We start from the raw sequence: 27,705 nt of genomic DNA on the forward strand, positions 1-27,705 counted from the left end.
CATAATAATTGATATTAAAGAGTAATTTTATTTTAAACATATTTTTTGCCTATTTTTTGAGGCAATGTTAGGAGTAGCGACATCAGTATTTTTTTTAAAACCGCGCCATCGTGCGTGCAGTTGGTGCAGTTTGGGAGAAGCATCCGGCCAATGTTTTCTTGAAACACGTGTTGCCCTAAACTCGCCATGGAAGAAATAGAAGAAGCTCATGGTATTAACGCTTACGAACTACTTGGAACGATTCCGTCGCATCGCTTAGCAGCTTCCTGACTAATTGCACTTGCTTCGCGGCAAACCGCATGACGCTTTCGGCCGCGCTCGTCTTTAACGGTTCGGCGGAATCTGCACATGGCGCAACGTTGAAAGTGGCGGCTTGGCGCGCGAGGTAGCGATGCCGCGTGCAGCTAGCGCGTGTGGCGGCTCGCTTTGAGCGGGTCCGGCCGACGCGGCCAGCGTGCATGCGTGGCCGATGCGCGTGTCTGTGTTGCCGCCGTCCCCGTGACGATGGCTTTCCCACCATTTCTCCCGCAGTGCTGTCGTCGGCCAGAAGAGAGAAGAAGAAGCGCAAGAACCTCGGGGTGAGTTGCTCGCCTGGCCTGGCCCCTCGATCGAAGCGGCGATCTGAGTATGGTCGCGCGCGGCGCAGGACTTGCAGGCGGAAGGCGACTTCTTGATCGCGCCTTCGGACAAGGCCGGCAGCCTCAACACATCCCAGTGGCCGCTGCTGCTAAAGAACTTCGACCGGCTGAACGTGCGGACCAACCACTACGTGCCTATGCCGCACGGGAGCAGCCCGCTGAAGCGCGAGCTGCGCGAGTACATCCGCTCGGGCTTCATAAACCTGGACAAGCCGAGCAACCCCTCCTCCCACGAGGTGGTCGCCTGGGTCAAGCGCATCCTCAAGGTACTGCTGCTAATCGCCCTTCTTCAGGCTTCGCGATCGCTGCGCCGCCTGCCGCCGCTTCCCCGCGGCCCTTACGGGAGGAGCGCTGTATGGCTGATAGGGGTCATGCAGTGTTTTGGTTCTTTTTGCCATTTCACGCCCGAAACAACTTGTTATGGCGTTGTCTGTGGGCAAATAGTACGTTTATGGAACTTCAAATAACAGCTGCGTCTTGGTAGAGTGCTCGAACGCCAACAAGAGCTATCCGGGGACGCGGTTCTGCACGCCTCTAGGCTGCTCTTAAGGTGTCTGCGACGACAGCAGCATATAACCACTGTTATCTCTGATTACTTTAGGAACGAGTTAATTCTATTGTTGCCTTGTTTACAGCTCGCACAGGTTTCATTTTCCAGCACGGACAACGAAAGTGGCTTTGTATCGAATATATATGTCGTTGAGAAATATGTTTCAGGGATGTGTTTACCCAATACCTCACAATAACTTGTGCCTTTTATGGGAGTATATTCCAAGGCTGGGGTTTGTTAAATATGTGCCCACTCCTGCCTTATAGCAAGGACCAAGGAAAGTTAATGAAACCATGGAAAAATAAGTAGTCTGCCAGGTCTGGAAGAAACAGAATGGGTCATACGGGAATGAAAAAACCCAGTACAGCTTCGGAGATGCTAAAGACGTTATGCTAAAGTCTTGGACGGGTCGCAAAAGCAGCGGGAACACTGGAGCAGCAAACATCTGAACTAAGGAGTCTAAGCTCAGAGTTGCCGTCAGCGCACAGGGAACGTGCGATAGCAGTAGACCAGCAAACCTTTCCTGCGGCGTTGACTTTCCAAGGCAAGTTTTCATACGTGTCGGGGCACTCAAGAATCGTTCGGATGGTGCAGACGACGCGGGGACTGTGAGAATGAGAACTATAAGTTCGAAAAGTTCATCAAAAATGTTGTTTCACGTTTTGAGCTTGATTCGTCAGTCATGCATGAACTTGAAATCATGATGGAGTAGCACTTGCTGCTAACGGGTGACGACAGCACTGTCGATTGTGCAGCAAGCCGGGAGACATCAAAATCAGAGGTGTTGTTAACGGAAGCGAGACCGAAGCCATGGCTGCTGCCCGTTACTTGCATGGGAAAGTCTACATGATGATGATGATAACTCGCACATAGCCAGCAGGAGATTTAACATCCAATCCTGAAAGAGCTGTTGGAAGGTGCTGTCCTCTTTTGTCTCCAGCGGTGCATGCGCCATCGTGCAGCTGTGAGCACAGCCTGACGTCGCCAAAGCGAAGTGGGCGTCAGTAAAACTCTGCAGGGCTCATGCAGTGCACAAGTGAAATTATAGAAAGGCAGAGTTTGCGAGGTCTGCCCAATAATCGTGTATTAAAATTGTAGCTTACCAGTTCTAGCTTCCAAAGCATTCAACAGAAGTGCTGTTGACATTGTTCCGTAGTGATGTAATGTTTCATGATGCTTCGTAGTGGCTGATGTAAGCAGCATTTATGCTGCTATCAGGTGTCCCGGTTGTTTTCTTGTGATTGGTTCGCAAGGAGTAGTTTGGGGGTGTTTCGTAATGGCAGTGGAACCGAGAGCGTTCTGCAGTGGGCAAGAACAGTTGCGAGCTGTGCCCGTTGAAGGTTGACGGGGGTCCCCCCCTGCCCGTCAGGTGGAGAAGACGGGCCACAGCGGCACCCTGGACCCCAAGACGTCGGGCTGCCTGATCGTGTGCATTGAGCGGACCACGCGGCTGGCCAAGTCGCAACAGAGTGCAGGCAAGGAGTACGTCACCATCTTCAAGCTGCACCAGGACCCCCCTTCCTACGCGCACGTCGTCCAGGTCAGGCTTTCCCAGCAGGCACCTGCACTCTATCTCTCTCTCTCTCTCTCTCTCTGCCTGTAGTTTTGTACGCGGAATGTTAAAGAAGAGTCGGGAACAAAGGGGCCAATAAAATTGCCCACTGGGCGAAGCAAGGCAAGTAATGTGCGAATTGCCCGGAGCTGATTTGCTCGCTGAAATGACGCACTAAAATAACTCAAAATAAACGGTTACAGACGTGGTGCACGGTCGGCACCTCAGCCCTGGTCATCATAGAGTGACGGCGCGCTGCCAACGGCATAAAGCTTGAAGCGACTTCCTGGCTGTGCTTTTGTTCAGTTTTTCTGCGTAGTGCCATCCATATAATACAGATGATTTTGTGATTTTTCTAACAACTGATTTCAGCAAACTTGGTATGCTGGTGTTGAGCGGAAAATGAGCCAAATTCTAAAGCGTTTTTCACATGCTCACTATATAAAACTGTCACTTGTAGTAAAACTTCAACTGCAATTTTCTCGGCTTCCGTTTTTTTTTTGCCTATGTGCCTAGCCTTACAGGTGTTTTCAGGTGTTCTTTCTTTCTTTCTTAGGTTTTCTCTAAGCATTATACTGCTGAGTTCGGGATGAAATGCACTGCATGCTGATGCTTTGTTAATTGGCTCAATGGGCCTGAAGTAAATGCAGGGGTGGAACAGCGCCATTAAGCGCCAGACTTGTTTGCCTGCGCCGAAGCAAGATGCGACCGTCATGATGGTCGCCTTCTCTCTTTCATCTAGGCAGTTGTGGTTCATCAGTGCTATGAGTGGCTATGGGATTTGGCCTGGGCTTAGCTGCAAGGCCGCGGGCACCACGTGCCTTCTCTTTGCGTTTCTTTGTGTCGCATTTGCAGGGTTTTGTTTGGCGGTGTCGGCCGCTGCTTCACAGTCGATGAAAAATCGCCAGATGCAAAATGTTTTTGAGTCTGATCGCAAGCAGAACAATATTCGCGTGAAACTTGTAGCTTGTTGGAGGTGAGCATCAATTTAGTTGCTCATTTTGGGTGGTCCTAGCTTTGTTGCCCGCAACTTTCTATAGCTGCACGCCTGCTAGGCCCCAGCCAACATTAATCGGGCCTTCTAACACGCTCTAGTTAAAGGAGCCATGAAGACAAAATACAAGTTGGGTTTATTAGAAGGACTGCTTAGTCCCGATAACAATGATACCAATATCATCGCAATCTTCGAACAAATAACGGAGATATGAAAGAAAACGCGTGAAGCAGTCGCGACCCCCTAGCCAATTTCCCGCAACTTTTCTATGACGTCACGGAACCTTGTATGTGCGATTAGCGGCCGCCTAACTGACCTGTCGCGACGACACATGACTGGACGTCTGTAATGGGGCCTCTAGTTCCATTTGACCGCATCACTTGAATGCTAACGTGCAGTTAACGCACTGAAAATTATGTTTTATTGTTGGCCCGTATGACGTCATTCTTGCTCATAACACGTCACTGTGGCGCAAAATTTAAAAGTTTTTAAATACCTCTTGCTTTTTTTTTTTTTTTTTGTTAAAAAAACATCTTTTGTGGCTGTAATGGAGCTGAGTGAGATACTGAATCCTAGTTGTCTCAAATTAAACGAAGTTGTTTTTTCTCTTCATGGCTCCTTTAAGTACCGTATTTATTCGAATCTAGGCCGGCCCCGATTCTAAGCCGACCCCCGAAAGTGCGAAGCCACATAAAAAGAGAAAAAAAACTTACCTCAAATGTAGGCCAAACAAAAAGGCGAGGTCAGCGTTCACAAAAAGAAAACACATTTATTTAACATGAAGATGCGGTGCTGGAACTCAATCAGTTTCTCTTCAAAATCACCGGGCAACTTCTGGGCGATTGAGGTACGACGACAGAGGCTAAAGCCGAAGCACTTCATGAATTTCTGTAGCCAGCCCCGACTGGCTTTGAAGTGTGCCCACGATAAGCCTCATTCCTTGAAAGCTCCCTTGCTTTTGCCTGGAGCACTTCTGTCGTTACTGGAAGGGCAGCTGCTCGCTGCGTCCGAACGAAGTCAGCCATTGCCATCTCCATTTCGTGGTGACGGCCTTCTCATGGTCCGGTGAATGCCATCCTCGTTGCGGCGCACGCAAATATCCTCTCTTGTTGCGTCCTCCAATGACGGACATTTTTTTCATCCACGCCGAAGTCCCGCCCGGCTTGAACGTTCGACGACAACTCCGCGGCTACAACAACTTTTCTTTTAAAAGCGGCACTATAATTGCACCGCTTGTTTGGTGCCATTGTGCTGTCAAAACCAAACGCCACACCACATGCAGGCCACTATCCGCACAGTTCAAAATGGCGGCATCGCCCCCAGCTATGGCCCCTTAAAGGAGCCATGAAGACAAAATACAAGTTGGGTTTATTAGGAAGACTGCTTAGTCCCGATAACAATGATACCAATATCATCGCAATCTTTGAACAAATAACGGGGATATTAAAGAAAACGTGTGAAGCAGTCGCGACACCCTAGCCAATTTCCCGCAACTTTTCTATGACGTCACGGAACCTTGTTTGTGCGATTGACGGCTGCCTAACTGAGCTGTCATGACGACACATGACTAGACGTCTGTAATGGGGCCTCTAGTTCCATTTTACCGCATCACTTGAATGCTAACGTGCAGTTAACGCACTGAAAATTATGTTTTATTGTTGGCCCGTATAACGTCCTTCTTGCTCATAACGCATCACTGTGGCGCAAAATTTGAAAGTTTTTAAATACTTCTTCCTTTTTTTTCGTTAAAAAACATCTTTTGTGGCTGCAATGGAGCTGAGTGAGATACTGAATCCTAGTTCTTTCAAATTAAATGAAGTTGTGTTTTCTCTTCATGGCTCCTTTAAGTGGCTACTGGCTCATCTTGTAGTGGCTACAATACTTTCTTTTCTGGGTGGCGCTAGCGGCGCGCCACTTACCTCAATTTCACTTGGAAATTGGCGGGTGTTTCAAAATCCTCGAATCCAAGCCGACCCTGGAGTTTGATATATCAGTATTTCGAAAAAACTGTCGGCTTAATTCGAATAAATATGGTAGTCTGCAGCGTATGCTCGTTGACACTCGCCACTCTGCAACCGGCAAAGACAAAGCTGTTCAACTTCGCTTGTACTAAAACCGCTGTTTGGCAGAAACAATGCAAGCAAACACCTTGTTCAACAGACTGCCACTGTGTGTGAATCTGCTTGAACACCGCCGTTGGCGCGAAACAAGGCCTGTGACCTGATCCCTTTCGACTCTGCGCGTGAGATTTATGTAGTTGTTTATTTATTTCAACATACTGCAGGCCCTTCAGGGCCAATGCAGGGGTGGTTACAATGAATTCAGATTTTCATCAAACATTTGACCTTTGAACAGTGATAACACAGCACGCTTGATGGGGCCGAAGGTAACCTCCCGATATAGTGCAAAAAATACGCTACTGGTTTGGAGTAGGTTCTAGTGCATAGCAGGGGGCTGGCCTGTAGGGAAGTTAGGGAGGCACTGTGAAATAGGGGTACATCTGCTCCAACTGGCCTTTCTGGCGGCTCCAAACCTGCCACAAAGGGCATTTTTTAATGCTCCCAGGACTGCTCCCAAACCCATGTACCCTGTTCCACCCCTGTAAATGTTTTGTGATAATAAGAGCTCATTAAGTTCTCTGAAAACTGTTCGTCGCATAGTTAGACAAATTTTCATTTCATTTATTCCGACCTTAAGGGCCCTGAGGGCATTACATAAGGGGGGCTGTGCAGAAACGTGTGACACAGCATCAAGAAAAAAAAGATTAGAAGGCAACAAAGCGGGAAGAAAAAGAACAAATTGCAATAATGGCGGCAAATGCAAAAGTACATTACAAAAAATGCAGTTCAAAAGTGCAAAAGATACAGCAGTAAAAATAAAGAAAACACATGAGGCACATTTGATACGCACGTATTACGGAACATGGTTGAGCAATTTTTCGTGGAATAATTTGCGATCTGCGCATGAGGCTATTGTAAGGGGCAAATGGTTCCAGAGGGTTATTGCTTGAGGGAAGAATGAGTTGAGCATTGATGAAGTACGTCGTGCTATGACGCTGCTGTGGCTGATATGGGACGGGGTTCGGGGTGGCGGTTTTAAGAGAGTGTGTCTGGATTTCGGGTGATAGCAAAAGGCATGGAGAAGGCAGAGGCGTGACTCAAGTGAATGATGCAGGTTCAGAGATTGCTTTAGTGCGGTGACGCTGGTGTTAGTGGAGTACTGTGAGCAGGTAAAGCGGGTGGCACGATTCTGTATGGCTTCTAACTTGTGAGGGAGGTATGCCTGTGAGGGATGCCAAATTGAGGATGCATATTCCAGTTTTGGCCATACAAACATTGGGTAGGCTAGTTTTTTGGTGTCTGGAGAGGCAAGTTTTAGATTTAGGCGTTGGTAGCCGAGCGTGCGCGCGGCGTCTAAGCAAATGGTTTGTATGTGTAATGTCCATGATGGGGATAATGAGTAGTTGAGAGATGAACTGCAAGGTATTTGTAGGATGCTGCAGCGGCAGTCGGGAACGGGTTAATTTTGTAGAACTGTATTACGGTGTTTTTACGAGTGATACCAGTTTACATTTTTCTGTGTTTAGTGGCATTAGTGATTGATCACGCCATGTTTTGATATGGTTGAGATCATGTTGAAGAGTAATGCTGTTTTCAGGGTTGCGGATGGTAGTGTAAATGATGCAGTCGTCAGCGAATAGTCTTAACTGGTTAACAATACTATTCGGTAGGTCGTTAATGTAAATTAGGAAAAGCAGGGGCGAGAGGCACGCACCCTGTGGGACCCCGGACGTCGCTTCGGTGAGGGACGAATGATGGTCATTGACAGTTGTGAATTGCTTACGATTGGTGAGGAAATTTTGAGCTAGGAAATTGTGTTAGAAGGAATTCCAAGGTTAGAAAGTTCAGCGAGCCATCGGTTGTGGGGAATCCGGTCAAAAGTCTAAGACGGCATCAATTTGGAGATTGGCGTCTATATATTGTCTAAGTCATTTGTGAAGTCTGCTAATTGTGATTCGCACGAGTAGAATTTTCTAAAGCCATGCTGGTGTGGGTAAAAAAAGTTGATTGACTCTAGATGGGTCATTATGTTGGAGAATAGAATGCGCTCAAGTAGTTTAGATGACATGCTGGTCATTGAGATAGGACGATAGTTAGCTGGCATTGCAGGGTTACCGGATTTAAAAATTGGTACGATCCGGGCATTTTTCCAATCATCCAGGGCGTGCCCGGTGTCAAGTGACTGGGTAAATATTAGGGGTAAAATTTGACTAGTGAGGAGTAGGGTTTTTTGAGTAGTTTACTGTTAATCTGATCGCAGCCAGCTGAAGATGAAGGTTTAAGAGCTTTTATAAGGTTAGATATTCCCTCAAGGCAGATTACAATATCAGGCACTTCGATAGGGGGAGGGTCCAGTGGTGTGACGGCAACAGTGTCACTGGCAGAGGAAAATACAGAGGAAAAGTGATCGTTCAGGGCATTGGTTTGTGTCGATAGTCACTCCGTCCGAGTTTGTAAGTGCTATGCAGCTGTATGGGTGATAGGATGCACCCGAATTTTTGGGGGTCTGAAGAATGGATAACAGATCTTCGGAGAAGAATTTTTGTTTTGCTGTAGTTAGTTCTTGAATATATTGTTTAGCGCATGTGTGGTAACGTTCCCATGCTAAAGAGCTGTTGTTTGAATGTGCTGTTCTGTAAAGGCACTCTTTGCGGTTACGGAGGCATTTTAGGCGTTTTGTAAACCACTCATGGATTTGATAACTATTGTGCGAATGTGTCCGTTTTTAATATTACGTAACGTAGTCTTGTACAGTTCCCAGTTGACATTAATGTATCTGTTTAAGTAAGTATCTTGGAAGCTATCGAAGGAAAGAGCAAGATCATTGTTAATGGCATCGAAGTTTCCCCTCTTATAATCTGTGATAAGTTGCGTTGTGGGTGATTTCCTTTTTAGTGGGGAAGCCATGCAAATATGAATTAAACTGTGATGGCTAACCCCGGGCAGCGCGGTTACTGATTGAATGTCATCAGGGCAGGATGTTAGCAGCAAGTCGAGTTTGTTGTTGCCTCTGGTAGGGCATGTTATGGACTGATGAAGGTTGCGTCTAGGAATTGCTCTGCTTCTTCAGAAGGCCTGTCAGGGGTTGAAAGCAAAGGCCAGCTGATTTGTGGGTAGTTGAAGTCACCAAGTGTGAAGATGGGTGTATTGGGATATTTATTTTCAACCAAGGCTAAAGAATTGTGGAACATGTTACAAAAATTGGGGAGGCTTTCCAGTGGCCTGTAGCAAACACCAAATATTAATTTCCGGGGAGGATCGGATATGCAAACCATGTTAGTTCGATATTCTCGTCGGCGATATGATCGAAGATGATAAGTTATTTTTGATAGCTTGAGAACACTATGGTCGTTACGATCGCGGCGATAAAGAGAAAAATTTAGGTGAGAGGGAAGCACTTCATTGTCGCCTTTGTTTTCGTGTAGCCAAGTTTCTGTCAGTATTACAATGTCAGCACTGGCATCTTCGATGAGGCTCTGAAGCTGATCGCGTTTAGGGATTACACTTCTAATGTTTGTGAATGTAACGCTAACATTTAAAACTGATGCAGGACGGTGGCTCGTGGTTCTCAGGAACGGACGATTTGGGGACTGTCACGGGACGCTAGGAGTAGTGCTTGGGCATGGATTTCTAACGTGCCGTTAGGCCAGCTGTTTTGTTGCACTCCTTAGTGCTGTCTGATGGTGCATCGTAGAAGCAACTCTACTTGCCCACGTGTAATTTGTCAGCACCGAGTTCGAGAGCGCAGGGGGGAGGGGGGCGCGACAGAGCCGGCTGGGAGGACGTAGGCCCCCCAACGAGCCCAGTGTTGTTGCAGGCATGCGAGAAGCTGACGGGGGCCATGTTCCAGCGGCCGCCACTCATCTCGGCCGTCAAGCGGCAGCTCCGCATCCGCACCATCTACGAGAGCAAGCTGTACGAGTTCAACACCAAGAACAACATGGGTACGTCTCTGCTTCACACAGCTCCACTTCTCGGCCTGGCGTAACACAGACCCGTTAAATTTCTAACGATCCAGCATTGGGTAGCAGTCAGCACGATGCCCTGACCTCTGTCTCTCTCTCCAGAGAGGCACTGAAGCGAGTTTTAAGCACAGTGGGGTTACTTGTGGAGTCTGCGGCCCCTAGGCGCGCTTACGCAAATTTATTCCGCAGAGATATCAATTCTAGAGCGCTTGCCTTTGCCCCTGTTTTCGTCTCGTCCTGTGCCGAGGCCTTGGGGGTTTTCGTTGCCCTCGGGTGTTTCCGCTCCTCTTCAGCTTCCCTTGTGATGACAACGTGCTGCGCTCAGAACAGTGCCCGTTTCGAGAGACTGAATGCATCAACCATCGGATGGCTGCTCTAGCCTTTTCATGTGCAAACCCGGCCAGAAAGGTTTCTGTGGGCCATGCTGTGGCCGTCGCGTCAAGCTGGAGAGGCATGTTGCAGATTTCCTCACAGAACAGGGCGACCACCTTGTGGCGGTGAGCAATGTCGCTTGGCCGATGGGCATACTGTGAACGAAGTTCAAAGTGTCACAGGTGAGCATCTAGTCATAGTGTTTAAATAAGAATTGTGCTTTTCCATGCTTCTGCAAGCTTCGCGGGAGTACTTTGACGATTCCTTCCTTCATTCCTTGTTCTTCTTCTTCTTCTTCTTTTTTTTTTTTTTTTAATGCAACAGTTACCTGTTGCGTTACATTTCTCAGTTTTATTTATTTTTTGTGGATACAGTGAAGATGTAAGGTAATCATGTTTCAACAGACCAGTGCAAAATCCTTGCAGCTTCGGTGGCATATCTCACGAGTACATTAAGGGGGGAGCGAGACGGCTCCGCTTTCTCGCCCAGATGGTGCAGAACGCATGTGGTTGAATCGGCCGATCCGGCTCTATTGGCTTTACCAGAACGCGTACCGGTTCATCCAGAGCCACCTGGTTTGGCGCAGCTCTCTGAGCAAGCGAGAAATGGCTCCCCAAAGGACCGCTGCTCACTTTCACTGAACCTTGCTCACTTGCTCTTCGGAAAGAGTGGCTCAGAAGAAATGCCTCGAGCCACGCATCCCTGCTACCAATGTTGCCGATTGCAATTTAGATGTGTGCTCAAGTATGTTCTATATGCCCAATTCTGCCGCTAATTTCGTCGACTGTAGCCTCTGGTAGTCTGTTGTAGTGCTGTCCATTAAAAACCAAGTCTGTCGCATTGACAAAATAGACGGACCACACTTCCGTTGCAGTGTGCTGTGTTACATCCGAAAGTGTGTTGTGCGCAAGTTCGTTGTAACGAGCGCAGACTGTGTGAGCTCCCTTGACCGACCAGCACGGTCCCAGGCCTTGGCAGAAATGCCCCAGTAGGGGCAGGAGGAGGGCGCTGGTGGTGGCAGGCCACGAGGGGCCAGCAACCCGGGTGGCATCCCCTTCTGCCCTTCTGTGGCACACGGCAGCTGTGCAGACCCGCAGCAAAGGTTACCTGAAAGAAGTCCCAAGAGCCCCCGAGAACTGCTCTTCCCCCCGCACGTGCAGGGGTGCTGTGGCTGAGCTGCGAGGCGGGCACGTACGTGCGGACGCTGTGCGTGCACATTGGCCTGCTGCTGGGCACGGGCGCCGTCATGACCGAGCTGCGGCGCGTCCGCTCCGGCATCCAGTCCGAGGCGGTGAGTAACTGCACTCTGTTCCTGCTCTTCCAGGGGATGCAAAAACTGCAGCTTGACTGCTCAGTTTTAAAGTGTTACTGACACAAAATTTCAAAGCTTGGATAGCTACCGTCTAAACTGGAATGTGTCAAGATTTTTTCACAAATTATGTCAAGCTAAAGTCACCCACCCGTTGTCTTGCATAGTGGTTTCTACCTGACTGTCAACCTGTGGTGTGTTTGTCAAAGCTGCACACGGCCGTATCCAAAGCCAGATACGCTTCTGCATAATACGTTTTTTTATTCCGGGCCAACATCCCTTGGCAATGGTGCGTTTAATACGATCACACTTTTGCTGAAAATTGGATGCCACAACCGCAGCAACCCCTCCCCAGTGCACTAGCTCAACGACTGCACGCTGCCGAGCCGCTGAGCCCCTGGCAGCGGCGTGGGCGGGCTCTGTGGCGAGGGTGTCCCACCAGGACGGGGATGTTGCAGGAGGCGGACGGGCTGGTGACCATGCACGACGTGCTGGACGCCCAGTGGCTGTACGAGCACCACCGGGACGAGGCGTACCTGCGCCGGGTGATCCAGCCCCTGGAGCGGCTGCTGGTGTCGCACCGGCGCATCGTCATGAAGGACAGCGCCGTGAACGCCGTCTGCTACGGGGCCAAGGTGATGCTGCCGGGGGTGCTGCGCTACGAGGACGGCATCGAGGCCAACTCGGAGGTGGTCATCATCACCACCAAGGGCGAGGCCATCTGCGTCGGTGGGTGCTTACACGGACAGTGGCCAAGGGGAAGCTGGGGAGCAGGGCAGCAGACGCACCACCTGCAGGTCATGGCATCGTATCACGGTGTCTGATTGCAGCAAAAGAGGCAGGCAGGTAGACGGGTTAGCGTGCACATGTGAAACATGGAATGCTTCACATGTGCAAAGCAGTATGCACTTTTTGTGTGACCTGGTTGTCATTTGAGAGACCTTCACTTTTTATTGGACAGCACAGTGCTGATGATTACAAACTCACTACAACGCACTGGGCACCGAATTTGTCTCGGTACGGCTTGCAGCTACATCAAAGTGTGGCCCCTCCCCCTCTGCTGTTTCGCATGAACAGTGCATGCATTTGGGGTGTTGCGCACGACCTGTTTACGGAAAACGGATATTGAAAGTGTTTTCCTGCTCGAATATTGCATTGAAATGTGAGACACTGAAAATTGATGAGGCACTGAGAGTCGAATATCTGTGGTAGGTGACTGATGGGCAAGTAAACACACCTTGCTGTAATGGGGTATCAGTGCTCATTGGAGTCGGGTTCCAGATATCAATTCATTTCTCGTGGGGAAGTCGCAGGGGTGGAACAGCTGCGCCATTGAGCGCCAAACGTGTTTACCTGCGCCGTCCTGTGCCTGAATTAAGGGGGTGGTGGTGGTGGAAAACATTTATTTAGCTACCGTATTTATTCGAATCTAGGCCGGCCCCGATTCTAAGCCGACCCCCGAAAGTCCGAAGGCGCGAAAAAAAAAAAATTACCTCGAATGTAGGCCGAACAAAAAGGCGAGGTCAGCGTTCACAAAAGGAAAACACGTTTATTGAACATGAAGGTGCAGTGCTGGAACTCAATCAGTTTCTCTTCAAAATCACCGGGCAACTTCTGGGCGATTGAGGTTCGACGACGGAGGCTAAAGCCGAAGTGCTTCGTGAATTTCTGTAGCCAGCCCCGACTGGCTTTGAGGTGTGCCCGCGATAAGCCTCGTTCCCTTAAAAGCTCCCTTGCTTTTGCCTGGAGCACTTCCGTCGTTACTGGAAGGGCAGCTGCTCGCTGCGTCTGAACGAAGTCAGCCAATGCCATCTCCATTTCATGGTGACGGCATTGTCGTGGTCCGGTGATTGCCAACCTCGTTGCGGCGGTTGCGGCGCACGCAAATATCCTCTCCCGTTGCGTCCTCCAACGACGGACATTTTTTTCATCCACGCCGAAGTCCCGCCCGGCTTGAACGTTCGACGACTACTCCGCAGCTAAAACAACGTTTCTTTTAAAAGCGGCACTATAATGGCACTGCTTCTTTTTGCGCTGTCAAAACCAAACGCCACACCGCATGCAGGCCACTATCTGCACAATTCAAAATGGCGGCCTATGGCCCTTAATGGCTACTGGCTCGTCTAGTAATGGCTACAATACTTTCTTTTCTGGGTGGCGCTAGCTGTGCACCACTTCACTTGGAAATTGGCGCGTATTTCAAAATCCTCGAATCCAAGCCGACCCTGGAGTTTGATATATCAGTATTTCAAAAAAACTATCGGCTTAGATTCGAATAAGTACGGTATTTACAAAGGAGAGATATGGACGGCCTGTAGGACCGACCCTTTACAGTGTCCAGGAGGGGTCCCTAGTGCGGGACTCCTGTGGCTTCCGCAGCAGCGAGAGCACGTTGGCTCTCCAGGGTCCCAGCTTTCTCTCGAGAGGGGGGGGAAGGAAAAGGAGGGTACGCCGGGTTAGAGGGGCCTGCCCACACCATGTGAAACACGTCCGAAAACGTGCACGCACAGTGGGCGCACTCACCAGAGAAAGTTAAGGGGGACACAGGTGTTAGAATGGTCGAAAATCGCGAAAAATGCATTTTGTGAAAAACACATTTTTGGAGCCTCCATACCTTCAAGCGCCTACTTTGAAAGTTTCACCGCTGAATTTGGTCGGGAAAATTCTTAAAATCGACTTTGTAGACCCAGCGGGAGCCGCAAAACGCCGAGAATCGGGCTAAAAAAGCTTGAACTTCGCGCGCGCACCACACTCGAAGCAGACTGCCTGCCGGCGGCGGCTGTCTTGGGCTAGCTTTGTCGCTGCTTTCTTTGTGGGTATTTTGCGTCACATGAGGAGAACGAACGTTGCCACCGATTTCGCGAAGATACGAGCCGCTGATTAGCAGGAGCATGCGCGCTCGAGGCAATCCCCTGTTCCGCGTCTCCGATTGGCCGGAAAGGTTGAGCTGCCCTCCTTTTTTTCACTTTGGTTTTGCAGGAGCGCGTTCGCCGCCGCAGTATTTTCAATTCGGGTGCGTTTTCTCTGCCGTTAGTGACTGCGATTCCGTCGCAACGCCTTTTTGTCTCGCGCCGCAATGCTTGGACATCTTTACCTCAACCAATTACGCTCTGCAAGCGGACGAAAAAACGACGGAACATGCCGTAAACGGCGGTGCCGGGATCGTCTGTTACGTACGAATCTGGGCCAAGAAGCGCCGCGTGGAAACTTCCGGATTTAGTTAGCTGTTGTGCTTTGATCTCATTTGTGAAAAACAAAGGGGGCAGCACAATATGTTTGTGCATTTCTTTAGTTTGCATAGACGTTGAAAGAAGTGCAAAGTAGCAAGTACCGTTTGTGAAATTCAGCAAAAAAGTAGTTTTCCAGCACTGTTTGCACAGGTTTTCATTGCTTGCATAGAGCTTTTCCTTTTGTTTCTGTGGTACGGTCGCATTCTTGTTTTTTCCCCCTGAGGAACAGAGTGACTCGGTGTTTATATTGTGGCAATGCTGTAGCAATAGTTAGAAACTAGAGATGTATTTTTTATCTATCTTATTTTGCGACATCATGCTCTGCCTCACGGAGTGTTTCAGTATCTGGCTTTTGGCCCAGGATGATAAGACTGGTATCATTTCATTTGCAATAAATATATCTCGCAGGTGGGGCTGTTTGTATCACTCTGGCATTGATCGCCAAATTAAAATCCACCTGCACCTCTGCAGTTCCTTATTTTGCGAGACCAGGCTCTTCCTTACGGGATGTTTCCTTATCTTACTCTTGAGCCAGGATAAGAAGGCTGGTATAATTTTGTACTGAATTGATCTAGCAGGCAGGCGTGAGACAGCTGCGCATATTGCGCAGATTTGATACCAATGTGTTTTCCTGCTCTGGGCTGCTCCAAAAACTTGAAATTCGCAAAAATTGCACCAAACTGCTCCAAAACAGTGTTTAACGCTCCCGTCAGTCTGAGTAGGAAAAAATTCTTACTGGCGGCATAATTTTCCAGCACCCCCATGGTGATGTTGTTTGTAAAGGTTTAATTGATTGATCATTCTATAAAAACCTACATGAAATTGCCCCCGAGAGTGGTTTTTTTTTTTTTTTTTTTTTTTTTTTTTTTTTTTTTTTGAAGGTTACAATTTCGGGTTGCTCACGTTATATTCTTGGAGTTTTTAAACTTTTTCCCATCGAAAACCATTGCAAAGACCTGTAGAAAAAATACCTATGTGTACTGAGGCGACAAACTGCTTGTGCAAGTTGATGAAAAAATTACAATCTTCGGAGCACCGTATCTCCGGAACATCACTGGGCGCCGCCATCTCGGTGTGGTGAAGAAAACATGGCCACCGGGCAAAGCAGTTGATCGTGTTTCAGGCAGAGTGGTCTTCGCCAATTTCTACCGTTGTTTTGCTTATGGGGGTGGCTGGATTAACATTTAGTCGTTTGGTCTGTTGTGGGAAGTTGCGCGACTCGAAAGACCGGAGTTCATGAAAGCATGGGGCTTGCGAATTCGCCGTGTTTCGGCCTTGGGCGTGAGGCACGGTGCGTGCTTGAAGTGAAATTTCGGATTCATTGCAGTGGTATAAATGCTTTTATTGCTGCCTTTGACAGCGAGCTTGCGAGCGGCGGGAATGGGACGCTCTACACTGCAGAAGTGGCGGCTCAGGCGACATCGCCGCAAAATGTCCAAGCAGTGTCCGATAGCGGGACGGGCTATTATTGCACGCCAGTAATAATGGTCATCTATCTGAAGTGAAATGTCATGCCAAGAGGGAGGTGGCTAAACACACCAACGTTACTCAAATTACGATCGTAGTGAACATGCACCTCGGGGATTTAAGTGGGAGGGCTTGTGGGGTGCGACGACTGTCACCTCGCTTCGCGCAACTTTTGCTGTGGCTCTACACTTGTGCGTACAGCTTCTGGGATTACACAAATAATAATTTAATAATAATAATAATAAATAATAATAATGATAGTAATAATGCCTTAAAATTGTGTAGTTTTTCAATTTGATACTCTCGACGGTGCTCCATGTTATCCATGCATGGAGCCTAAGGATTTAAAAATGGTTTGTAAAGATGCAGTGCAGTTTGTACCTTTTGGTAATTTGCTAGAAAAACTTTATTGAAAGGCTGTTTCAGTGTTATGTACGTTCAAAACTGATTAAAAAGTGCACCGCCCCCCTCCCCCCTCCTGAGTTGCCAAGAATTAGATTTTTTAGGCTCCTAAGGTGACATAATAAATGTTCTTCTGCTCTAAAACCGAAATTTCGCTGCTCCAAAAACTGCTCCCAAATCTGGTTCAGCTGTCTCACCCCCTGAGCAGGTGATGCTATTTGTATCAGTGAAGCGTTGATCACAAAAGTGCATATAGCCTTGCTGTAGGTTTGAGATGCATTGCAGAACAATCTCTAGTTCTGCGTGGCTGCTGTGCTTTAGTCTCATTGATAGCCACAAAATAACAACACATGATATTTGAGCCTTTCTGTATTCTGAAAAGACACTGACAGAAAAAGTGAAAGAGGATATGCAGTTTCTGAAGTTTAACAGTAGAGGTATTCGTGCAAATTTACGTCAGTCTTTCCAGAGTTATCCTTGTGAAATGTGTTAGTCACTGTTAGTCTCATACTTTTTCGCGAAGAACAGAGCTACAAAATGATGCTAATTATATTTTTGGAGCTATGCAGTAGCAAAAGTTACCATTATCTGAAACTTGAAATGAACTTTTCTCAGTTTTTTTTTGCAAGACCATGCTGTGCCATACGGGGGCTTTTGTAATGTTTCTCTTCTGTTAGGATGACAAGACTGGTACCATTGCATTCGTACTGAATTGACCTAGCAGGTGATGCTATTTTTATTACTCGGTCTATGAGCACGTATTTGCAAAAATGAATAAAGATTAGGCAATTTTATACAAATTGTTGATATTAAGTGTTCACCTTCTTCATGCATTGGAAGCGTCTTCAAAATGAGTAAAAATAGCATAGCTGGCAGAGCAGAACTGTGGCATTATATCCATACGAATCATTATTAAATTTGATCAAGTGAAATTTCTCTAATCCCCGTAAGAAATGCCCCAATAAATAACATTGTATTTCATGAACAAATAAAGCTACGTTAAAACTAATTACATATTTGAAATCCGCATAGAAGCTCATCAACGGTGCTAATTCTCATCTATCTTGCACTAAAAATCGAAAAAAAAAAAAAAAGTCTAGAGACCCACCTTCGCGTGATACGGCTGCCATGATGCCCAGCCTCCGAAAACCATCGTGTTTGGCTTAGCCATGAGGCAGCAGGCGCTACGCGCCATCTGTTTGAAATTTTGTGTGTTGCATTTGCATGGCTGTGTTTGGGGGTGTCGGCTTGTGCGCCACATTTAATGAAAAATGGCCGAAAGTAAAATGTTTTTGTGTCTCATCACAAATAGAGTAATATTTGCATGAAAGGTTATAGTTTATTGGAGGTTAACATCAATTTAGTCGCCAGGTCCTAGCTTTGCCGCCTGCCACTTTGCATTGCTACATGTATTGAACAAACAGTCTTGGAGGCTTTGCCCTCGCTTGGTAATTCAGTGCGTTTTTGCTCTGAGGTATCTACTCGTTTTCGCCCGTGAACTTGAAACAGAAATGAATCTGAAACTTGAAATGAACTCCCTGCTAAACTGGGGGATGCTGGTTGCCTTTTGCCCCCCCCCCCCCCCCCCCCCCCTCCCCACTTCCCCCGTTTTTCTGTATTCAGAAAAGAACAAGTAAACTTCAATTGAATTCAACTTTGGGGTTAGCTTTGCTTAGTGGAGGATGGTCTAATATTAATAGGGCCTTCTGACACGCTATAGTTGGGTACGTCGTCTGCGGCAAAAGTTTGTAGACTCTTGCATCCCTGTGACAGGTAAAGAAAAAGGTATGCTCAGCTTTGCATGCACTGAAACCGCTGTTCACTAGAAAAAGTGCGAGCAAACACCTTGTTTTACGAAATGCCGCCGTGGGGTCGCATAAACAGCGCCGTTTGCTGGACACGGAGCAAGGCCTGTTATCTGATCTCTTTCGACTCTGCACATGAGCTTTGGCCTTCGAATGGTAATAATGCAACGCACTCGCTGGGGCTGAGAAACCTCTAGATGTAGTACAAGAACTGCGTTCCTGGTTTAGAGTAGGTCCTAGTGCATGGTAGAACGCCTGAGACAGGCTGTCTAGCGACCGAGAAAACCGGGAAAAGTCGGGGAATTTTGAGCCACCGGGAAAAGTCAGGAAATTGTCAGGGAATTTTTGAATCGAGTAGTACCAGTCAGGGAAAACCACTTTGGGGCCTGCCCACACAGTTTTAGAATAGGGGAAACCAGTGTTGGAGGCCCCCAAGAAGTTACCGAACACAACACGTTCGCGCACGACGAAAGCGTGAACCGCATGAAACGTTTTTTGGTTTTTCTGCAAAGGAAAACGCGGCGCGTACGCCCGAGGCGCGCTGACGCCGGCGCGCAAACCACCCGCACGGTGCGTGCCGAGCGGTAGGCGGTGGCAACATGGCGGCAGCACCGGCCGCGGAGTCGTGCAGTAGCTCCAACGGCCGCTTCTAACCGCTCTTTAAGGGGGGACACTGGTCTTAAAACAATTTCTTTTAATTTTCAAGTAAACTCTGTGAAACTTGTCAGTCTTGCTGCTTTTTTCCCACTGATTTCAAATATGCCAGTATTTTTTCAGTTGGTCAATTAGTTACCAAGATAATTAGAGATAATTAGCCACTTTTGATCAAACAATAGACAAAACAGCGTTGGTCACAAAACTGTTATCTTTATATTTTCCAATACTATGAACCCTGCTGAATGCAATCTTGGAAACAGTTTTTTGATGCACCGCTTGGAACTAATTTTACGGCTCATTAAACTTCGGTAGCACCAGTGGCAAGGAACCATTTTCAGTGCCCATTTCAAACACCGAAGTTTAATGAGCTGTAAAATTAGTTCCAAGCAATGCATCAAAAAACTGTTTCCAAGATTGCATTCAGCAGGGTTCATAGTAATGGAAAATATAAAGATTACAGTTTTGTGACCAACACTGTTTTGTTAATTGTGGGGGCAAAAATGGCTAATTATCTCTAATTATCTTGGGAACTAATTGACCAACTGAAAAAATACTGGCATATTTGAAATCAGTGGGAAAAAAGCAGCAAGACTGACAAGTTTCACAGAGTTCACTTGAAAATTAAAAGAAATTGTTTTAAGACCAGTGTCCCCCCTTAAGGGGAGACGCGGGTCTTGGAATCCCGAAATTTGGCCAAAAAATCGATTTTTAGAAATCGCCATTTTCGGAAAGTAGAGCTATTTTTCTACCGGTTAGCAAAATATCCAGACCGAGGAGTACGTATTTGAGCCATAATATCAATTTATAGCACCGACGCCCGCTAAAATCGGCCAAGATTCGACGCGAAAATAGCATTTTTTCGACGACTCGCCCCTCGGGTTCTACATGCGCCACGGCGTCCATCTTGGTCTCATTCGAAAGCGCGTCTTTTCGTATTCAATTCCCCACCAGAACCACTCCGTTTTGTCCGTTGGTTGCGAGTAAAACCGGGGTAGAAAAGAGACGGATCGCGCCGCCTAATTGGTTACTGACTGCACGTGACCGCAGGGCGCAACCTCAATGGCTGGGCGCCGTGGGTCGTCTGCTCGGCACTCTCATCACAGGGCAACGGCTCATGTATTCGTCTATGCGAGGACCGGCAAAAGCCCCGCATGGCGTAAAAATAAAGTAAAGATGTCTATCGATAACCGAAAGGAAGAACAGGCATTATTAAAAGCGCCTGAAATACGATTTTTTGCTCCTGTGACAACGACTTATCGCGAGAACGGCGCCGAGACGGAGGTAGGCTTAGCGCCCGCGCGGGCTGCCGAGACGATAGCGTAGCGATATGATTACGCCTGCGGGGGCACTAAGGTGCGTCTATCTTTCGATCAGCAGCAAATAGAAAGAAAAGAAATGATAAAGTGGAGGATGCCGCATGCCGACGTCGCAAGGGAAGTGTGTTCATTCTGTTATCAACGATGCTGCGGCGGTTCGGCCCGCACTCCGGCGCGCGCTTCCTCGTCGGCAGGTTACCATATAGATGAGCGATTTGAGAATTATAAATGTTCGCACTGTGCACAATGTGCGTTCGTGACGTGATATACGAGTAGATTAAACCGAAAACGTGGTTATCCCACCTAGCCAAGCGCATGCACGTTACAGAACAGTGGCGGGCATTCCGTTACCAGCCCCTTCGCTGCAACTCACTTCACGCGATGCAAATCAGATTTGATTGCTACAACTGAAGCAGTAACACAACAAAATAGCGTTTACAACTGTGGTGCACGCTCGGCACCTCAGCCTTAGTCGCCAAAGAGAGACGGCGCGATGCCAACAGCATAAAAATTGAAGCAACGTTCTGGCTTTGCTTTTGTTCAGTTTTTCTGCCAGGTGCCATCTGTAGACAGAGGATTTCATAATTTTCCCACCAACTGATTTCAGCAAACTTGGTATGCTCGTGTTGAGCGAAACGCGAGCTACATTCTAGAACCTTTCTTTTTTTCATATGCTCAATAGATAAAACTGTCACTTGTAGTAAAACTTCAACTGCGATTTTCTCAGCTTCCCTTTTTTTGCATATGTGCCTAGCCTTACAGGGGTTTTGAGGTAGTTTTTTTCAAAGGATTTCTACAAGTGTTATACCATTGAATTCGGGATAAAATGAACTGCATGCTGAAGCTATTTTAATTGGCTCATTTTGCCTCAAATAAATGTTATGAGTAATAATTAGAGGTCATTAAGTTTTCAGAAAACTGTACTTGGCATAATTAGATTAATTCTATCCAATCAACTATCTTTACAGAAATATAAATAGCTTCAGCATGCATGGCAGGTCTTAGGCTACACATCCATACCATTTATTTAAAAAAAAATTGAATAAAAAGTTCCTTAAAGGCCCGTAAGAAATTACTTAATTAGGCTCCAGTGTTTTCTTTATAACTCAAAAAATAATTCTACCACTTGAAAACTAATTACATATTTTAAATGAGGAAGACAAAACACATATGCACAGTGATTTTCATTATCACAGACCAATTAATAAAAAAGTTCATCTCAAGACCCACGTCTCCCCTTAAAATGCTACTCAAGGCACAAACGCACTTGATTGTGCAGGAAAGGAGCCACCGCAGGCACGAAATTGTCGACGCGGCCGTGAAAATACCGCGCACGAATCGCGTGCAGAAACTCGCCGTGCGGTTCACGCAGCTGGCTTAGGTTGCTGGGTGCATTTGTGGCAGAGGGACGTCTAGGTGGTGCCCAAATCGCACGCAAAACGGGCTTTTTTTTTTTTCAGCAATTTTAAAAGGCAGTGCTTTTTGGGAGCTAATATTGAAAGAACTTCCTTGTGACATCAGGAGCCAGAATTACATAATCAAAAAGGAACATGGTTTAGCGCGAACCCAGTGAACCGTATGGGGTGTTTTCTGCTCGCGAAAACACGACGCGCACGTCACAGGCGCGCTGACGCTGCCGCAGAACTAATATATAGCTTATATATATATAGCTATATAGAGGAACTCTGCGCGGAACTGCCCGCACGCTGTGCGGGGTGCTGCTGGCGGCGGCTTCGACCGCGAAGTGGTGACGGGAGTTCGGGCGACCGCTTCTAAGCGCTCTCTAAAATGCCGCACAAGGCACGCACGAAGTTGCTTGTGAGGTAAAGGAGCTTATAAGTGGGAGAAAACGGTACAATAAAACATCATCCGCACCGCTACTGAAAGGGCCCATGCAATACCTGCCAGGGTGGTAAGCCTCGACATCTCTAGCGGAGCCAGCCGGCTGCCTCGAGAGCTTTGAAACTGCCGTCATGAGGCGCGCGGCTCCCCATTGGCGCAAGTCGTCAGGCTCCTCCCACTGCCGCGCGCGACGTGCGTTGCGTCATTTTCTGAGCGAGGCAGAAGCTGCCGCGCGCGTGAATTGTCGACGCGGGCGTCAAAAACGCGCAACACACCATGCGGTTCACGTTGCATGTCAAGCCTGGACAATCAAGAAAAAAAGCAAAAGGTGCTTGGTGAAGCGCAACTTGAAGCTTCTATCCCGCAAGATGAAATAGACTCTCTGAAGCCGTAACTGAAGGCAAGCAAACCTCAAACAACAAACTGAAATTAATCAAAGTGCATTCTCAGAATTAGGGCGCTTGCAACAAATGTGTTTTTCCGTATGATAGAATGTGTTTTCTCTACGCTTTTTATGTGCTTCACGGACCGTTTCCACAAAATGGCGCGTGTTGTATTGGTCAGGGAATTTCAACTAAAATGGTCATGGAAAACTTGGAAAAGTCAGGGAAATTGAATTGGGCAATTTGCTAGACACCCTGAGAGAGATTAGGTACGTGGCGGGTACTTGCACAATGGCCTGTACGGAGATTAGGGAGGCACCATAATGCTGTGAAACGGTGTTACATCTCCTCCAAATGGCAATTTGGGCTGCTCCAAGTCTGCTACAAAAGGCACTTTTGCCTGCTCCCAGGACTGCTCCCAAACCCATGGACCCTGTTCCACCCTTGCAGTTGTCGCTGCGTTTGGGCCACCCTTGCGTCTGCAGGGGTTTGGGTACTGCCTGACAGCGCATCCTGATAGTTGAAGTGCAGCGGGGCGAGTGTGGTGCCTTGGCACCCTTGTGGGCGTGTCCTGAGCGGGTGCTGTTGTGCTGTGCAGGTGTGGCGCTGATGTCGACGTCGACCATTGCCACCTGCGACCACGGCATTGTGGCCAAGATCAAGCGGGTCGTCATGGAGCGGGACACCTATCCGCGCAAGTGGGGCCTCGGCCCAAACGTGAGAACCCCTGCTGCCTTGGGGGGGCCTGGCTGGTGGGCCGGTTTGGTTTGGGCTACTTGGGAGAAACAAAAGGCATGAAAAGAACTGCGCAAATTGAGATGACAGGGGGCGATTCGCAGCCAACTTGTATTGCACGCAAGCCGACGTGCAAGTCCAGATGGAAAGGAAGGACAGCCCCGCTGAATTGGGCGACAGTTTGTGCCCCTCTCTGTGGGCAGGCTCTTGCTGGAGAGGTGGGTGTGCTGCGCAGGCCCTCAAGAAGAAGCAGATGATCAAGGAGGGCAAGCTGGACAAGTATGGCCGGCCCAACGAGAGCACCCCGCACGGCTACGAGGAGGGCGCCCCGTGAGTCTCCCTCCCCCTCTCCCCGTTGTGCGAGAGCTGAGCAGTGCCCTTGTGTCGCGCAGGGATCCCAGCAGCCAGCCAGCCGGGGGCCGCGGCCACAAAAAGGTGAGGGGGGAGCCCCACTTGGGTGCCGCTCGGGGCCGTCCTTGTTTTGGGCCAGGGGCGTGAGCGGGCCGCTGTTGGTGTGCAGCGCAAGATGAGTGCCCCGGACGACGCTGCTGCCGAGGACGAGGAGGCGCCAAGAGGCCAGGCCGGGGAGGAGGACAGCGGCCAAGAACAGGTGCGGCCCCCCACTCTTCGCTTTCAAGCCCAGGCCACGCTGGTCTCTCAAGTCGGGGCTGCGGCCAGTGCTGCGAAGGAGTCTCTGCTCCGTGAGCTTAAGGGCGGGGAACGGGGGGCATGCCGGTGTGCAATCCAAGTTTGCAAGGGGGAGGGCAGCTGGAGCATTTCTAATGATTCTTGGAGGTTTGTGCAGTTAACAAGCCTGGGTATAGTGAAGTTGACAAAAATCCACAATTCTTCAATACATGCAAGTTTCGAGTCGCGTGAATGAAGCAAAAACGAAACCACAATCAGTGATGGGGAACTCACCCTTCAAGAATTCATTTCACAGCAAAAGACTGTGTGACTTGCGCCTGCTGCTTTTTCACACACTGAGTCACTACACAGCACTCCAAAGAAGCAAGCTCACTTGCCCCGTATTCACAACGTAACTTAAAGGGACCCAGAAAAGCCTTTTGTAAAAGTTACAGAAGGCCTTTATTGTCGCTTAGTACCAATATAGCGATGCAATGCCGTTGTAATTATTGATCTACATTCAGTATTAGCTGCGCCAGAAGCAATTAAAGGGACACTGAAGTGAGTTTGTCAAGCTCCAGCTTTTGCTTGCACTGCGTAGACTGGCTCAAATTAGCACACTTTTCATCGTTTATCCGGTTGACAAATCTGTAATTATTTCACAAAGCGCGAAAGAAGAAAAACTACCATGCGCGGTTTGCGGCGGCCGCACCAACTAAGGCTGTGACGTTGGGAGGAGGGGGCACCGTGATTGGACGATACCCAAGGTTAGCAATCAAACAAGTTTTGGTTTAGGTTTCGGTTCTGTAAAACAGAACCAATGGCGTTGTTGGATGGGCATTCTCAATATCTCAGTAATCATCGTACCGCGCTTCTGCCGTATTGTCGGCTGTAAAATGCATAACATAAGCCTCTCGGACGGCTTGGAATCGTAGCATTCACTAGCCGAGGCCTACGCAGTGCATGAACGCCCTGCCCTCCGCGTCCCCGCAGACGCTCAAATGCATGCACTTTCCCCCCATATTTGGAGCTTGCCTCACTCATGCCTGTATCGTAAAAAGCGTGTTCGCACCACGCCAAGGGTCTGTTGATTCTGGCCTGTGCCCACTGCCCGCAAGCAGTCGGTGCTTATGGCAACAGCACGCCAACGAGAACTCGCTAGCGCGCCAGTGCCAGCCTGCGCGCGTTCTGTGAACTAGTTCGTGGAGCAATGAACGTTGCGGCCCAAAAAAAGGTGAAATCAGTATAAAAAACATCGGCCCAAAATGAAAAAGTACACATAAAAAAAGCACGTACCCGCGGGGATTCGAACTTGTCACTTGCAAAACACTTGCGATGACATACCTAGGGCTCCAAGCCACTCGACCACCGACGACCGCTGCCGGCTTTGGAAATATAAGGTATTTAATGTATAACCAGTTTACACTTTTATTTAGTTTTAGCCTTCCAAGCAGCTCAGGTGACTATTTGTTGTTTTGCGCTCGTGCAGTAAGCATCCCCCAAGTTTCCACAATATCTCACGTCTAGCAATTGCATTTCTTAGACGGAAAAGCGTTCGCAGATGCGTAGTCGTGCTGCTGGCCGCTCTGCTTGTTCGTCCAGCGCAAAAAAGTGCTTCCCGCTCCCTAGTTTTACGCTGTACGGTACAAATGTCAGTTGATTTTATTTCCTTAGTACCTATATTGGCTTCGCTGACTCTTCTCCCGCCTTCAAGAGGCCTTATATTTTCCTACTGGCGTACCAGTCAGCGAAGTGTCGCATGTGCGCTTGTGTGAAGCGACCTTGACTTGGAGCTAGATACAGTGTACAAGCTAACCAAGTAAAGAAAGGCACATTCTTCCGTTCACAAACGTGTCCTGGCTTTGTTTCAACTGAGCGAACGAATTGCGACTACCGTATAAACCGGAATATAGGTCGAGTTTTTTTCCAAAAAAATCCGCACAAAAGTCACCCCTCGTCTTATATAGCGGTCATTGGCAGAATGTAAATCGTTGTCTGGCAACAATGTGCAAGCGTAGTCCGTCGCCATCGCCATTCGTGTCGGACTGCTCTCTCGCACTATCAGGCCTTTATTCAATTTCGCTTTTCTCTAGTTTTTCGTCTTTTACTCCGTAGCAAATTCATTACATCAAGGTTAACCGCCTTTGTTGCATAGAGGTGGCACACACGTGGGGCTGGCAATGGGGAGTTGGCAAACTTCGTTAAGGGGGAACGTGGCTACATAAATTACATATATTACATTACAAATAAATTACATACTAGTGGTTCAGAGGTAGTTCCGAGATGCCAGCAGCTAAGCTATAAGCCTACTTATTCGTGTTTGTTTTATGCTGTGGTAAGGTTTTTATGAAGTTCTTAGCTTGACCGAATTTTGTAATTTTTTTTTATTAGGTCGCAATGCCCAGCTGAGATTGTAAATTTCCGTTCTTGTGCTGGTGATCGCGAAGTACTTGCTTCGGTTCCAAACTATTGGAACCCACTCATTCTTTGCTTCTGAAGCAACAGTCTGCATGATTAAGGGCACTACATTTGGGTTCGCCTGCTCTAAAATGGAAATTTCTGCTCCAGATACTGCTCTGTCCCACCCTACCCAGGGGCTTCTGGGCGGCATGGAAACGCTTGGTGACAATCAGATTCTCTGGGTGCCCGCCGAGCGCCTGCAAGTGGAGTTCTCCAAAGTGGCCCCTGCGTGTAGTAGCAGCACCGACTAATCTAAAATAATTTATGAATTTTTTTACAGGAGCTTTTAATGGTTATTGAAGCAGTTATTGAAGTGTAAAAGAGAATTTCTAAACTACAGTTGCAAAGCATTCCCGTAAATTTAAAAGTGTGCCACACGGGGCAAAATCCTTTTTCACTTTATTGCACTGGAAAGGAAGGAATCAATATTAATGGGTGGCTAAGGTCTACTTTTAAGAATTGTCACAGAGGTAGGCATGCATTCAGTTTCGCCTATCGTTTCCTGTCTTTTGTAGACTTTCTGGGTGAGCTGTTCTAGCATGTTTTGTTCTGTGCTTTTGATTCTCAGCCGTGGCATTGTGCTGCTTTGTGCTTGGCTGCAAGTGTCAAATGTTTGTCGCCTGTGGGCAGGCAAAAAGAAGCACTCGCCCACTGTTCTGCCACTGCGGTGCCTGACGTGAGGGTTGCTTGGTTCCACTGCAGAGCACACCCAAGTCGGAGAAGAAGAAAAAGAAGAAGAAGAAGAAGCACGCGGGCGAAGACGACGACCAGTGACCGGGTCAGCAATAAAGGCTGCCCAGGCACGGAGCAGGCTCGCTGTGTCCTGCCACTCTCTGTCCCCTGTCTCCTGCACTGGCTACACTGCGCGTTATGTAGCCACGCCGTGGCTTGTCGCTCGGGACGCCTGCAGGCAGCTGCACCCAGTGCCAGGTGGCCGACCATGGGTGGTGTTCTGCAGGCTGTTTCAAACTGAAGCTGAGCTGAGCATGCTGTATGCTAGCCGGAGCATGGTGGTGTAATTTTCTGGGGCCTTCATTACTATCTGCGGAGCTGGCGAGACGACCGCAAAAAAAGTGTCGGCAAAAAAAATTGGCCCTGCTAGCGTGCAAGCTCTGCTGCAAACACCGGCTCTCTCCCTCCCCCTTGTACATACTTTAGTCACATGGCCCAACTTTGATTAAAAAAAATTCATTTTTTTCCTGCTGTGTTCTGCACATTGTAGCACAGTTACTTGATTTATTATTTGTGTACTCAACAGCGCAGATTTACTTGCATTCATAGTTTTTCCCATAGGTCGGTTACTCACTCATGAGTGCACTCACACACTCGCCACTCACAAGT

General features: G+C 48.1%; 1 protein-coding gene across 1 annotated transcript; it reads left to right on the top strand.

The window, feature by feature from the left end:
• The first annotated feature begins 118 nt into the window (after positions 1–118).
• Positions 119–27,193, top strand: Nop60b (dyskerin pseudouridine synthase 1 Nop60B). Its single transcript, XM_077697738.1, has 12 exons — positions 119–211; positions 532–578; positions 647–904; positions 2,558–2,728; positions 9,612–9,738; positions 11,292–11,422; positions 11,899–12,169; positions 23,141–23,259; positions 23,513–23,607; positions 23,670–23,712; positions 23,798–23,887; positions 27,067–27,193. Exons 1-12 carry the CDS (start codon positions 187–189, stop codon positions 27,136–27,138), a joined length of 1,449 nt encoding a protein of 482 aa, XP_077553864.1. The 5' UTR covers positions 119–186; the 3' UTR covers positions 27,139–27,193.
• The last annotated feature ends 512 nt before the right edge of the window (positions 27,194–27,705 follow it).

Source organism: Haemaphysalis longicornis, unplaced genomic scaffold (genome assembly GCF_048455015.1).
Source record: "Haemaphysalis longicornis isolate Haplotype H1 unplaced genomic scaffold, Haemaphysalis longicornis Haplotype H1 scaffold_2, whole genome shotgun sequence".
In the NCBI taxonomy this organism is placed as follows: Eukaryota; Metazoa; Arthropoda; class Arachnida; order Ixodida; family Ixodidae; genus Haemaphysalis; species Haemaphysalis longicornis.

Bases quoted from the DNA above. Each gene is read 5' to 3' on its own strand.
- Nop60b (XM_077697738.1), top strand. From the start codon at position 187: ATGGAAGAAATAGAAGAAGCTCATG. The intron at 579-646 runs GTGAGTTGCTCG...CGCGCGGCGCAG, and splicing joins AGAAGCGCAAGAACCTCGGG to GACTTGCAGGCGGAAGGCGA. The intron at 12,170-23,140 runs GTGGGTGCTTAC...TGTGCTGTGCAG, and splicing joins GGGCGAGGCCATCTGCGTCG to GTGTGGCGCTGATGTCGACG.